At 34.0% G+C, this 16120-nt stretch overlaps 1 protein-coding gene across 1 annotated transcript; it reads right to left on the bottom strand.

Moving 5' to 3' along the window:
* Nucleotides 1-4559: 4559 nt before the first annotated feature.
* LOC140448310 (uncharacterized) lies at nucleotides 4560-5648 on the bottom strand. Its single transcript, XM_072541399.1, has one exon. The coding sequence runs from the start codon at nucleotides 5646-5648 to the stop codon at nucleotides 4560-4562; it is 1089 nt and encodes a 362-aa protein (XP_072397500.1).
* Nucleotides 5649-16120: the final 10472 nt, after the last annotated feature.

Here is a 16120-nt window from a genome sequence, read left to right as displayed (position 1 = left end):
ATCTTTCCTTGTTTTAATATCGGTCATATACCATAACGAGTTGTAGACGGCATCAGTTATGTCTTTATTCTAAAAGATAAAAGTAAAAGTCTTTTTACATATTTCTTTAAATTCTTCATAAAGTAATAAGACAACAGAGACATAACAGAGAGGGATGATATTATAACTTAGACAAATACAACTGAAAAAAAAAATTATGTGAGTAACAATAAAAAATTAAAATATTAAAATAAAAATTGAACTGATTTTTTTTGTTTTAATTAACCTTAAGCATGCAAGTTTAAGCATTATGGCAAGCTCTGCTGAACAACTCCAATTACTGAAAAACAAAACAAACAGTTTCTGTGAAAAATATGGACTAAAAATGAATATAATTTGGTTGAAAGACCAAATACATGATAATAACAAAGAAAACAAATAGACCAACAAACATACATTTTGGAAATGTACTGATAGAAAGGGTTGATAAATACAAATACTTAGGAACCTGGATTTCAGATAATAATGATCAAACAACCAAAATAAGAGCAAGGATAGAAATAGCAAGAACTGCCTTTGTAAAAATGAAAACAATTCTCTGCAACAAAGACCTTAGATTAGAACTAAGAGTAAGAGCACTGAGATGCTACGTGTTTTCGATACTGCAATATGGGCTTGAAAGCTGGACATTAAAGCAAGAACACATAAATAAGTTAAAGTCCTTCGAAATGTGGTGTTACAGGAGGATGCTTAGAATAGCATGGACACAGAAGAAAACTAACACGGAAGTATTGTGAGAAATGGGCAAAGAATGTGAAATAATAAACACAATAAAAATAAGAAAGTTACAATATCTGAGACACATAATGAGGGGATAGCGATATGAACTGCTAAGGCTGATAATACAGGGAAAGATAAGAGGAGGAAGGAGTATAGGAAGAAGGAGAGTGTCATGGCTGAAGAATTTAAGGAACTGGTTTAAATGCAAATCTATAGAACCCTTCAGAGCAGCATTAGGTAGAGTAAAGATAGTGATGATGATATCCAACCTCCGATCGGGAGACAGCACTTAAAGAAGAAGTTTAAGCAGAAAACCAACAATAAACTGTATAAATATCAACAACTTATAGGAAAACTCAGATCGCTACCAAACTAAAATCCATGAATAATTACATAATCAAATCAGTAGCTCTAAATTAATAGAAATCATCCTGGATGATGCTAAAGAAATCGGAGGCTCAAAACAACCAAAAGAACATAGAAAACTGTGTGATTATTTAAATAATGTTAAAACAAAGAAGGAAAACGGAAGTAGTCGAAGCACTCGACACTGAGGAGTAGGCGATTGAGACCTCAGTACCATCTCTACAGAACAAGATAGGAAACAAGTAGGGAAATTGAAAACCCAAACTCGAACAGAACCATATCCCTCTTGATAATGGTTCCAAGATGTTCTAAATTCTCACTCAAAAAGTGTTATTGCTGCAGCTATTTATTGAGATAATTAAACAGTATTTTAACAGATCATTCTTTCTATTGTTATCTACATAATGCATTTGTTATAATTAAAAAACAATTTTTTTTCTGTGTTTTTTAACCGTTTTAATGGCCATGGTGTCGTATCTCTCTAAAATTATTCTAGTGTAAGACTTTGTGTGGGGTATTCAATAACAACTACAATACTATTTGACTTACAAAATTTATTTAACCATACAATTCACCTTTACAAATACAAATAATACATCTATGTATTTAAACAAAATGGTATTTTACGTACAAACGACTCAGTCATCGTCAAGTAAGTCTCCTTCTGGATGGTCAATATTAGTATTACTTAGTATGGTTTAAGCGTTTATAAGCTATAAGGTGTCGCCTAACAAGGTCAATCTCCTGATTTTCATCATAAAAATTACTTTTCAATAACAGAGTTCCCATGCTGTTTTGTTTTACTTGCAGTTAAACACAGTTTGACAGAAGAACTTAATGTTTGTTAATGTCTCCTTTTCTATTAATCAAAGGCGGATTTTGAGATGTTTTGATATCATAAAGACATAAAATTTTTAAAATCTTTTAGTTTCATATTATGTACGGTATATTTCCTGGAGTTTTGTCTGACTAACTGCTGCCAGTCCTAGGGCGTTAAAATAGAAATTCTGTTAAGTTTTTTTCTCTTTCGTGATATCAGCACATGGACAGTGTCCGCCTCCATGTGGGTGTGATCCTTTAGTAGAAACTTCTGAGTGATGATAATTCATTAAATGAACCACCCATTTCATTTAAATGAGTCAATTTCCAGCTGTTAATTGGTTATTTACTTGACCAATTACTTTCTGATATCGTCTATAATGCTTTCTATATGTTTTGTTGTCAACTAATTAAATCCAAGTACGTGATTCATTGCTTTAAGTATTTGGTTTAAAGAATGTTTTTTGAAGGTTGGACGTTTAAAATTACTGTTTTTTGTGATTAGTCGGTAACGAACTTGTTTTTAAAATGTATAAACTAGGTGAAAATAGAAACAGTTGTTTTATCATTTTAATTTTTAATTTAATTATTAATTGTAATTGTAATTAAGTATTGTTTGGTTGTATTTTCTAATATATGTAATGTGAGTTTCGTTAATAGAAATTTCTATTCTGATTATATTTTTTTGTTTTTATTAATTTCGTTACAGATATTTACCAGAGATTTACTTTGGTAGTTATACATAGAAGTTTGTAGTTTGTTTTTCTTAGATAATTTGAATCCTTATAGCTGTGTTTTTTTATTAGAAAAGATGTTAGTAAAGTATAACTATATCAAACAGTAATAACATGGGATTGTGAGTATTTGTGTGTACTTTGCTGGAGTAGTTATATGGCAACTCTATTTTATTGAATTATTTTTATCATAAGCATTTTGGTTACTGATTTTCTTTCAACGAAACAACACATCATGAAGATATTGTTGAAAATCGAATTGATATTCTACCGAGGCTGATACAAGGATTGAAGAAACTTCTGAGTGATGACTTTTACTTGAGGATACTTACTCAGTATCCAAAAGAAACACATAATATTGCTTACATTTTTATTCTGGCCGTACCGACCATAGTATGATTTCTTCTATCTCACTGCCAGGAATTACGGTATCTGCCCATTTGAGTAATGTAGATCCGATTTCATTTCCACCACGAGTAGTTCATCATAACTTTTATCTATATAAGACTCATCTTCTTCATCAAAACTCAAGGCATCTCTAATAATATGCTCTTCATTTAAAACATCATTGCTTGGTGTATTATTTGATTCTGAAATCAAACTAGGCTTATAATAATATTTTATAATATTGCTAGTCTAAGGTTGGTAATCAATCACTACATTAAATTTTTGAGGTTATGTTTTTTTAATAATTTAAAAATAATGGGCAAAAGGTAGCTTACCTGAAAATGCAGTAAGGTAAGATGGTGCGAACGAAAAAATTCATAGTTAATATTCATTTAACTACAAAAATTGCCTCTTTCAAATTAAGATTTTTTTAAACTTCTGTCGTATAATTGTGATTATTAACCGACCAATTAAAACTATTTAGATAACAAAAATACATTACCTACCAAATATGCCTATACATTTTTTTTCGCAAGTACATGTTACGCACTTGCCCCACTGATCCGGGGTAAGAACAGAATGTGCCATTATTTTTGCTAATAATAATAAGTGTTCCATACGGGGCTAGTGCAGAAATCCTACATATATGTAATTTTTATTCTTTATGCTTAACTTTAATAAAATATTAAGAAAAAAATGCTACGAAATATTTTTTAGGAGAGAGTCAAAACAATTTCAGATATTTTGACTGCAAAAAATATTTATTTAAAATAAAAACATAAACTAAACGTACCAAAATGAATAAATCCTGTTAACAGTAACAAAAAATAATAATAATTGGAAAAAATACTTATGCTATGCTTCAAACACTTCAGGTGCAATCTCAAAAATATACTTTTCGTAATCAGCAGTTATTGATATTTTTGGAACAGGTAGTTTTGTTTCTATGTCCGACAGTAGAATAGTGCAGACATCGTTGGGTTTTAAAATAAAATGGCACTTATTTGTGAGCCTTTTCAAGCCTGTTACTTCGGCTTCATCACCATTGATCAGTTGTTTCACCAAACAAACATATTTGAACATTTTCTTTTTTCCAGGAGAATTTACTAATACAAAATCCCCAATTTGTATTTTGGTAAATGTAAGTTTGTCAGTAGGGTTTTTTTCATCAAACTCTTCCAAATCACTTTTGCTTAACTCGTCAAATTCAACAATTCTGTTTTCGCTTGAATCACTGTACCAAGAACTATTATCATTTTCGGAACTGCTTTCAGCAATTTTTTTTTTGTAAATCTTTTTAATTTTTTTTTCTGGTTTATATTTTTTTGTTGTATTTGAACTTAAAATTTTTTCAACATCGGCTCTTGTTATCACCTCTGCACCCAAGCACACGCGTTTTCTTTTCTTCGAATTAGAATTGTTTTCACGTTTGGTTGACCTCAATAACAACTCTTCGAATGAAACATCCAGAATCTTCTCAGTTTCTTGAAATGTTTATATATCTGTCGAGCTGGAAGTTGACTGTGCTTCGACTGTGATTGGATTTTCATTATTTTTTGCTGATGTACTAGGCAAAGTTAAGTCAGGACCATCAAACCTAGCCACGTTACGGGTTTTTTGCCAAAGTTGGAGAGCCACTGGGTCAAATAAATCTTGCTGAATAATATTCCTATTCAGCGGAACTATTCCTGCTTTAATGAAACCACTCACTAATATTTCGGGCCTGGTTTCCTGCCATATTTCTCCTATCATCTTGGAAAACATACTTTTTGTTACAGCGGCCCCCACATTTCTTCTCTGCCATTCAACAAGTTTAGCATCCCAACGGGTCTTCAGTGATTTAAATACACACAAATCTAAGGGCTGGAGTACATGACTGGTGTGAGGAGGGAGCTTAAGTATCGTAATATGGTTTTCAACAGCTATATTTATGACATCTGCTCCAAGATGACTCGCGTGTCCGTCGTAAATTACTAATACCGGTCGTTCTGAACCAATAAACTTTAAAAAACTGTTTTCAAAATAGTTTCTAAATACAGTTGTCTCCATCCACCCTTTAGGAGTGGCAGCGTAGGTAGTATCTAAAAACTCCGTGCCACGCGGAGCAGTCCACTGGTCCCAAACATGTTTACCTTTGAAGACAATAAGCGGAGGTGCTTTTTTGCCACTTGCGCTGCAGCACATAAGAACAGTTGTATTTTGTTTGCCAGGCCCACTAATAGTTCTTGTGGATGGAGCTCCCCTTTGTCCGACAATTTTTGTTTTTGACGGATCTGTGCAAAAACTGCTTTCATCCAAGTTCCAAATTTGCGACGGGCGTTCTTGTAAACCAAGTTTTTCTATAACGTTTTCAAGTAAATCAAAATAGTTGTAGATCAGGAATGGGTCAAGGTTTTTTTTTCTAGCAAATTCAACACTCTGGGGTTTTTTAATAGAGAGGTTATGTCTACGCTTGAAATTAAGAAACCAATCTTCTCCTGGTTTACCATCTTTAAACTGTGTCTTATTGTTATTCTCTTTGACGAAGTCAGCTACAACCTGCAACACTTCTTTTCTAGAAAGGCCAAAACCCCATTTTTCCATAGTACGAAGGCCATTTGCTAGTTTTTCTTCTTCCTGTTGAGGAATGTCCTAAGTTCTTACATAGCTGGAACTTTTTTGTCCTCTCCTACCTTTAAGGTGTTCATGGAGAGTACTTCTTGGAATTGTGTACACTTTAGTAGCTCGGTATAAAGTCATTTGCCCAGATTTAATTGCCGACAGTGCAATTTTTAAACTCTCTTTCGTATATCCTTTGCCCCTGCTACTTCTGCGAATGTAATTTCTCACCATGGTGGAACTAAAAGCATAAAGAAAAACTGTGTGAGATTTGGGGCAAGTGCGTAATATGTGCCGCTCTTACCCCACAATTTTATCCGCACTAGCCCCGACTTTTAAAATACGTGGGACAACAGCGGTACAACAATAAAAACTGTCAAAAAGTAAATATTTAAAAAATATATTATGTTTATCATAAACTATTGTGCCTAGGATACTTACCTACCAAAAATAATATAAAGATGTTCACAGATTCGGTAGATATAAATGGATTAATTTTTATCAGTGACCTTGCTCGAGAAGTTGCAAAACACAAGTGACACTACCGTACCTATAACATCAGTGAAACGTAATAAAGCAGCTCGCTGTTGTTAAAGACTGTTGTCACGGGTATTAAAGATACCAAATAATAGATGGCAGCCCATAGTTCAAAAGTGATAGGTTTTTATGATAATGTTCTGCACTTGCCCCGATAATGCACTTGCCCCATCTTACCTTAGAAGAATTCGCTGAACTTTTCAGTAGTTCAATAATCTTTCTCCTACGAGAATTATGGTACATTATTTTTATTATTAGTAACAAACACCAGTAAACACACTATAAATGGCAAAAGTACTATTATTAGATCACTAACAGGCTACCTGTCATTATCGAGATATGAAACGTTATGTGCGGGGGTAATGGGTCACATGTCTGGTTATCTCTGCCCAACCGAATTTCATGTCCTATGTATTTATACGATGTAGTCTCTACAATATCCCTTCCATCAACAGCAATATTTCGATTTAGCACCAGATTAGTCATTATTTGCATTTTGTTTATATTAATCTTTAGTCCGACCTCCAAAGAAGCGTAATATATTTTTTCCAACCTTAATATTGCATCATCCATATGATCAGCTATAAGGACGATGTCATCTGCTAATCTCAAATGACTGAAGTGTAAATAGCTGCTATCTTCCAGAAACAAGTTTATGCAGTTCCTTATATAGAGGGCAGCATATTAGGAACCAGAAAATTTAAATCGTTTAAAAGGGTGTATCGTGGTGCCGAATGCGGATCTGACCACTATATGGTGGTCGCAAAAATAACCATACACTACAGGAAAGTAAACAAGAACAAAATTGAACAGGAGAAGGTAGCAGCTTCCACAAAGATAAGATATAATATTGATAGCCTCAAACAAGAATCAGTACAATTCCTCTACAAACTTAGACTAGCCTCAAAACTAACTCACTTAACTTGAAGAGAAACAACCGAAAAATAATATCAAGATATAAAAAATTGCATTCATCAGGCGGCCAAAGAGGCATTGGGGTACGAAGAAGCTGACAAAAGAAAAAATCCTGAGTGGTGGAACGAAGAAGTAGGAAAATTAATTAAAGACAAAAAAAAGCTTATCAAACATGGCTATCCACGAAAGACTCAGAAAACCGCAGAATTTACAGCAGACTCAACAGGGAAGCAAAGAAGGAAGTCACTAAAAGAAAAAACGAAATGTGGGAAGAGAAATGCGAAGAGATGGACCGATCCTTAGGAGGAACCAAAGTGACACAAGCTTGGAAATTCATAAAAAGTATTAGAAAAGAAAGAAAAGATGAGGGAAATAAAAACCTGATTCAAAATAAAAAGTGGGAAAAATATTACGAAACGCTATTAACAGAAAGTAGGCACGAATTTATGGAAAGACCTGACCATATCTCAATGACAGAAAACTCAGAGGTGCATAAGATAAACAAAGAAGAACTGAAAAAAGAATTGAAACAAATGAAAAATGGAAAAGCACCCGGGCCTGGAGACATTCCCATCGAGTTGGTGAAACATGGACCGGATGCTCTTTTGGAAAGCATAGTGAATATTTTTAATAAATGCTTAATTGAAGGCCAAACGATTCCAGACGATTGGAATTTGGCCCACATTAGCCCCATTTATAAAAAGGGAGACAGAAAATAATGCGGAAATTATAGAGGCATTAGCGTAACTAGCTCGCTGGGAAGGTTATATGGTCGTATATTGAAAAGAAGAATAGAAGAGGAGTATAAAGAAATTGAAGAACAAAGCGGCTTCAGAGCAGGAAGATCGTGCGTGGACAACACATTTACCCTTCAACAAGTAATTGAAAAACGAACAGCTCGAAACCTCCCTACGCATCTGGTATTTATAGATCTGGAGAAGGCTTATGATACAGTTCCTTTAAAACTCTTATTTAGTGTCTTGACGAAAACGGACCTTAGTAAAACATATCTAAAAGCAATACTGAACATCTATAAATGTCCTCAAAGCACTGTAAAAACAGGAAATACTTTCTCAAGGGTATTTACAGTAACGAAAGGCTTGAGACATGGATGTTGTCTTTCCCCCACCCTATTCAAAATATATATCCAAGAAGCACTGCACCAGTGGAGACAAAAATGTGCGGGAATGGGGTTGAAGCTTAACAACCATTATCTGACAACGCTGTTCTTTGCAGATGATCAAGTACTAATTGCAAGCTGTGAAGAAGATGCAGATTATATGCTTAGAAAGCTCAAAGATGAATACGAAAAATGGAGGATGAGTATGAATATGTCTAAAACAGAATATATGCGAATAGGCAATGAAGACGAAGACCCGGATTTGGAAATTAGACAAATGAAAAGGTGCTACGAATACAAATATTTGGGAAGTATTATCTGCAGTAAAGGAACAACGGAACGAGATAAAGACTATAGAGTGCAACAAGGCAGGAAGAGTGTTCAAATTCTGAATTCGATACTTTGGTCCAACAAAGCTACTATGAGAACTAAAATGACTATCTACAAAGTAATTGTAGAGCCCATTCTTACATATGGAGCAGAATGTTGGCAAATGACAGTAAAAGGAAAGAAAAAAGTTGACATGGTTGAAATGGACTACCTAAGAAGAGCTTGCCGTATATCAAGAGTAGAACGTATACCTAATTCTGAAATTAGAAGAAAAACAGATAGAGTACATACAACTTCTGAAAGAATAGAAACTAGACAGTTAATATGGTATGGACACGTACAGAGGATGGACGACAACAGATGGCCAAAAAGAGCTATGGAATACAATCCAAGTAATAGAAGGAAACGAGGAAGACCAGCCAAGTCTTGGATACAAGGTGTTACGGAAACCATGAAAGATAGAGCCATTGATGAAGACACCTGGAGAGATAGAAAAAGATGGCGATCGAAATGCGGGAAGCGCATATATATATATATATATATATATATATATATATATATATATATATATATATATATATATATATATATATATATATATATATATAAGTTTAAATGCTCGCCTTTTCATTGAAAAGTCAGTCTTAGTTTATACCACAACATAATAAGTTTCGTCTTAATTAAGAACTCATCAGGTAGTGGCAGAACTGAATACACTCTCGCATGCCTGACAACAAAAAACAACATACTTATGGTATTGTAAAAATTAATACGGAAAATAAAGACTGTGAGTAATGTTTATAAATAAAAATGAATGAGGAATTGAAGTTTACAAATATTATGTATAGGGAGTGATGAGTTAAACGATTTTATATTTACCTGATAAGCTATTTTCTCTCCAGCATGACAGAGAATAAAAATTCCTCCAAGGAATCCAAAAAGGATTACAAATCCTTCTGGAAGATTTTCCTATAATAATAAAGTACACAACGAACAGTATTTTTATACTACGATATACATTTATTAATTATTAATTCGTGTGTAGAAGCCGTCTATCGCACAATCGAAACCAATTGATTTCTTATAAATATTGCATTTATTTATAAATGGAACCTTTACCTAAACAAGCCTATTGAATCGGTATAACGTATGTTTGGAGTCACTTGCTAGTTTCTAAAAGTATTACAATGATGTAGTCATCATCATCATATAGAACATATGAGTCCGCTAGATGCAAAACTTTGTATTTACTGTATAGTCAAACTGAGTTATTTGCAAAAAACTGATAAATTTTGCAAAAAACCTTAGACATAATAAATGGCACTTTTTTGTGATAGATAAATGCTTTATTAGGTAAAATATAATGATTTTTTTCTTAGAAAAGTTATTGGGTTTTGCAAATACATTTGCAAATACATGATAATAGTCAACCATTAACGATATTAGTGGTTGTTATATTAGTCTGTTTTCTAAACCTAGTGTGTTAGGAATAAGGAAGAAAGCATGTGGAAGTAAACTTTTAGTGAAGTTTATTTTTATCCAAAGTACAAAAGGTATTACAAATTATAATATGTATATATTTATATTAATTCCTAAACTCTAAGTTCCTCTGGGTCCTCATAATCAATATGATCATTTTCTGCAGCACTTTCGTTATTATTTGCTTGTACGCCAGTATCTATAATTTTATAAAATTTGAGATCCGGCTGGTCTCTCCAATTTTCACCAAAATGGTTTCTAAGGAGAGTGCCTATGGACGATTTATCTCCTTTCAATGAACATCCAATCTGTTGTAACTTTGGTTTCAATAAAGAAATCTTTTTCCCTTTTCGTATTATAGACTTGCTGAACCCTATGTCAGAACGATAAAATATTTCCCCCCTTACCGTAGCCATATAATCTTTGTCCTTAGAAAATATAAATCGTTTCGTTGCATTACATTTAAAATGCCACTGGGAAGGTTTTTTAACAACAACGTCACTCGTCTTTCTCCAGTCTGATATCTGCCAGTCTTTACCAAGTCTCAGCACCTTTGAGTGTTTTCCAATTATGTCTTCGTATTCTTTTCTGTTTATTACAACGTTCTTCTTTTTTATCTCCCTTTCTATCATACCGAAAATCCTATCTGGTGGCAAAAAGGAATGACCAACAACAGGAAACGTAAACTCCACTTCCTTGATGTGGCCAGGTGCTTCATAAACCAACCAGTAGATTATCATAGACATCATCGTGCTATTTTTGTTCTGTCCACCACATCCATCTGCAAATAGGTGAACTTTTTCGATTTGATTTTTAAAGTTGAATTTTATGAGAGTATCATGTACAGCAGAGGCAACAGCATTTAAATCTTTTGGATGTTCAAACTCCAGCCACACATATGACGTCACATTTGCAGAAGAAAGATGGGATTTCGAATTTCCAGCCACGATGGTGAAATTATAAAAATTTATTTGCTGTGAGAAATAAGCCGCCTGGTAGGGAAGCTAGGGACAATCAAAAGAAAATATTTGTATGTTATGATTTGATTAATTTTTTAACAAAGAATAAAAGGCTTTAGCTCTTAACGTATGAACTCTCTGCTCTGTTATAACCTTTAACTTTTCTTCTTCTGAATTTTCTTTTCTCAAAATTTCCTTCGCTCTGAGACACGCAGAACAAGCATCTACTAAGGGAGTGCCGAATGATATGTTGTAGTGTTCATTAACGTATGTTCGGAAATATGATAAGTTTACGGAATGATGTGGATGACGTTGACAATACATTCTGTAAAGCTTTGTAAAATTCAGATCACATGGTAAATACAATCTAGTCGATCGTCCTCTATTATAATGACTCTCTGCACCGTTCAAACGCCCCATAAATGTTTGGATAGATAATTTTATTGGATCAAATCTACCTTTTGTTGTATCTCCCCCTCTTCTCTCTTTTGGTATTTCACCCCGGATAACAAACGTTCTTACAACACGCTCTATTCTTTCAGAACTTAAATGAGTTATTCCAAGAAATGGTGTCTTGCATACTCTTAAAAGTCCACCCTCTACTGTAGGAACAAAATATTTAATTGAAATTCCATGTAGGTTTGTACCTGATCTCTTGGGCTTTTGACCTTCACAAAATTTCAGCAAAAAAATATCTTGTTTTATTTTGTCAGTTGTTGAATACAGATTATTATGGAAACGCTGAATGTCTCGCATCTTTAAATCTATACAACAATACACTTTCTTTGTATGGTTACAGGTGGGAAAACCGGGTAAATCCTTAGGTTTATGCCTAAAAATATTGACAATAAGTCCCAAACCTATCTAGTTAATTGTAGACACCTCTTACCTTTTAAGTTTCATTACATTTCGTTTCCATTTTTCTGTTTGTACAACTCGTTTTCTCCCTTTTCCTTTTTCACAAGGTCTAATATGCACATGAAGATCCATAATGTTAATTATTTGCAATAAACTTGGTGTTTTTAGTACTCAAATAACAAACAGTGAAACCGGTAATGGCGAATAATGGAATAATTGACATGTGCACATGAGACGTGTCATGTGACTCAAACAATGTAAGCGATTGGCCAATTGCAATTACACAGTTATGCAACTGGCATAGGCTGACAAATAAAAAAGAGTTTTGCGTCTGATTCAAGATTTCTAATGCCTTTTTCTTAGTAAATACCTTACTTTGCTGCTGAATTTCAACATCAGCAGATAGCTATAACATGTGACAAATAACTGTCAGCTAAAACTCAATTTTTACAATTTTTGCAAATACAGAGTTTTGCATCTAGCGGACTCATATGGCTTAGTGTTTAGTCAGATTCTCTGCTACACCAATTTCATTGAATGCATCTTTTTTAACTGTCTTATGCCCAACGAGCTTGTAATGGTTCTAAGCTGATTGCTGCTTGTTTTTTTACAATACTTAAACTCTATTAGTGTATTTCTGTATGGCAGCGTTATTGGGAGAGAGTGAGTTTTATTGTGTGCAGATCCAGGCTCATTTTTGGTCGCAAGCAGTACTTTTGGCATTAAAAAGTACGGCTCTGGATCGAAGTATTTTGTAACTGGTACTCTTTTAACCAGTTTATTAGCTCTTTCATTGTTATGCATTAGATAATTGGGCCTTCATACCAGTGTGACACTGTTATGACTCATCAGTTTATTTAGTTTGTATCAGGAGCATATCAAGACTATATCTGATCTTAATATGCTCCTTATTTCCTTATAATTTCAAGACAAACTCTTATTTACTCTCTCCACTGGCACACGTTTTTGTTGTTTTTTTAATCGTGTTATAAATCCAATATAACTTTGTCTGGTTTTAAACTTCATAATTTTTATGACCCTGTTCTTCTACTATTTTAGGAGTCGCCACTTTCTTGGTTAATCTTTCTATTTGCTGAGTTTGGTTGATCTCATAAGTAAAAGTTGGATCTGGTTAAGAAACAAGTAACGAAAACAAAATTGAATAGTGCGAAAAACATGTCATGGTACCGATGGCTGATTAGGTATCTTTAAATGTAGAGAAGCCTGGAAAACTTGAAAATCTTGGTATAGAACATTTATATACCATGCAAAGTACTCAACTTATAACTTGAGAAAAGGCCCTATCTGTTATAAAGCAACACTAGGTACATAGGAAAAATAAAAGATTAAGTTATAAGTTGAATGAACTATTGATCTATATTGACCATAATAGTAAAATAAAATTGTTGTAGGTGGCTCTGTTAAATTTGAGTAACGAGAATGAAAATTAAGGTGTTTTTGAGAAAATTGTGATAAACGGAAAGACTGCAGAAGGCTGAGGTCCCCAGAGAACCGAAGCCAAACCCTGAGGGAGTTGTGTAGAAAAGTAAAATAAGAATTTAATAATCTGGAAGGAGGGGATGACGGATGATCTAATCTAATTTGGAAGTGTCGACAAAGGAGCATGGAAAATATTGGGTCTAGTGGTTAAGACATGAAGTTTAGGTTGAAAAGAAAGGAGTGGGATAGATGGAGAGTAAGATGTATTGGAAGAAAGGTTTTTGGAGTAAACTAAGGAAGATGAGTATTAGGTGAACTAATAATGAATATAGATTTTTAATGTAGATATAAATTGGGGATGTGGGTTAAGAGAATAGTTGGCGATGGAGAGGGAGAAAATCTCGACTGAATGAACGACGATTAACGCATTTTGGGCTTTTTTGTTTTTCTTTAAGAATTTCAAGGTCTTCGTATAAATCTAATTTGAGGAAATTTTTTTGGGAGATATTGTGGATAAGTGAAACGCCTTGTGGGATATTGAGGGTGTGGTTGTGTTCTTTGAGATGTTGAGAGAAAGTGGAAGTATTTTCTCTTTTTATGTGATCTAGAGAGCGTGAAGAAAGAGATCTGCATGTTCTACCTATGTAGATGGCATTGCAATCTGAACATTTAAGTCTATATACTCCACTCCGGTTGATATAATTGATAGGATCTTTGGAATTAGAAATGTGTTGTCCCAAATTGTTGGGTACTTTGAAAGAAACATGGGTGTTTTCAACCGAACGTTGGATGAGATTTCGAATATCTCCAGAAAGACTTTCATGATAGAAAGGGAGTGAAACATAGTTGGGCTTGGTGGTATACCTGTGGAACTATTTACATTTTGGTCAGATGTATTGGAAAACTTAACAGTGATTGGTAACACATTTTTCAATGGGAAATAGATTATCTCCGAATTGACAACTACTTACATCAGTTAGATCTACAAGGGTCATGTATACAGTCAAGTTTGTTGCCTTTACACCGTTACGTAATTCGTTACAACTGAAGGAAGGGTAGTAGAAGATGCTTATCACTTATCACAGTCATTTAATACAGAGTGCAATTTTAATATCCACAAATACGTGCTTAAACATAAGCAAAATATTTTAAATTTAATTATTATGATTATTATACAAATTTTGTTATTAATTTCCAATACCAACCTTATTGTAAATTTGATTAATAATTGATCCGAATAACAAAGCAGCGATCAAGGAGTATACACCCATGCACTTTTTCGTTAAGAAGTTTAGTCGGTGTGATAAGCTAAAATTAAAATTAATATTAATTTTTTTTCACAAATGTATTAAGAAGAACAATTTCAGTTTGGTGATGTAATAGCCTACAGTATAGTAGGGTACACTCGCGATCATAAAATCCGGGTCACCTTGAAAATTTCAAGTTTCTGGAATATTTTTGCCTCTGGTGCAGTAATAACCTTTTTTTAGGCTAACGTATTTTTTATTTGTCATCAATGTTTGTTTTGAAAGAAAAAAAAAACGGTTTTTTATTGGTTTTATTGAAAAAGCAGAAAACAAACCAAATTGTTGATAAAACAGGCATACAAAAAAATGGAAAATACAGAACGTGGTAAAATGTCAGTGAAATTTCAATGACTAATATCGTGTATTGCCTCCACTTGCTCTAATGACCTCTTGCAGACGACGGGGAATTCTTTCAATTTTTCTCCGGATTACATGTTGTGGTATGTTATTCCACTCTCTCACTAACAGATCCTTAAGCTCATGTTCGTTGTTAGGAGGAGATGTTAGGGGTTGAATACGTTTTTTCAAATCGTCCCAGATATGTTCGATGGGATTCAGGTCCGAATACCTAGCTAGGGTAACTTCGTAATTCCAACCTCGTCCAAGTATTGCATACTGATCGTGGCAACGTGCGTTCGCGCGTTCTTCTGCATAAAAACAACATTTTCTAAAAGCCTTGCCATGGTATGCATAACATGTTCTTCCAGAATCTCCGTAATGTCCCTTCGTGCAGTTAAGGACTGACTATTGCAACGCTAACATTGCGATTTCGTACATCCTGTACACGGTTTCGATGCATAATCGCAGTTGAGGTCCTGTTTCATAAAGCCTGAAACACAAGAAAACGGTCATGTCGTACCGTTGTCATTCTTCTTCATCCAGAGCCAGGTCGTCTGGAAAGCAAACCCTTCCCCTGAAAACGTTGAACCACTCGTTGAACCGTAGAAAGGCTTACGTTAACAGTTCTTGCGACTTGCCGTTGAGTGTGACCGTCTTTCACGAGCGCAACAATTTGTGCCGTTTCAACAACAGTCAAGAGTATTTTTGGCAAAAAATAAACAATAATAAACACTAATAATGGCACTAATAAACACTAATGGTGGCAATAATAAACGTTTGTTCGTTGCGTTTGAACAGAAAGTCGAAGCAAGCACAAATGAGATATTTAAAACAAGCGGCAGTTACAGATACCGTTCATTTTGGAAAGTGTGCGCTTTCCCGCGAAATCGGCACTATTGAAATTCTTTGTTGCAAAGGAAACCGCTAAGCCGACAACAATATTCCCAGAAACATGCATTAGTTTGTATTTGTGTTATTATTAGTTACGATAAAGCTCGTTAAAAATGAAATATCGGTGATTTTCAAGGTGACCCGGATTTTATGATCGCGAGTGTATATACGCTAGATAGGCAAAACTTATTAACTTATTGTTGTGTCTTCCTGGACTTCAAACAGATCATTTCGCGCGTTTTTACATTAAAAAAAAATTATCCGTCAAATTTCAACGCTAAT

Source organism: Diabrotica undecimpunctata, chromosome 8 (assembly GCF_040954645.1).
Source record: "Diabrotica undecimpunctata isolate CICGRU chromosome 8, icDiaUnde3, whole genome shotgun sequence".
Classification (NCBI taxonomy): Eukaryota; Metazoa; Arthropoda; class Insecta; order Coleoptera; family Chrysomelidae; genus Diabrotica; species Diabrotica undecimpunctata.
Note: the sequence above shows the minus strand (reverse complement) of the source record. Positions and strands in the feature narration are given on the sequence as shown.

Excerpts from the sequence above, each read along its gene's own strand:
- LOC140448310 (XM_072541399.1), bottom strand. The coding sequence starts at position 5,648 with ATGGAAAAATGGGGTTTTGGCCTTTCTAGAAAAGAAGTGTTGCAGGTT.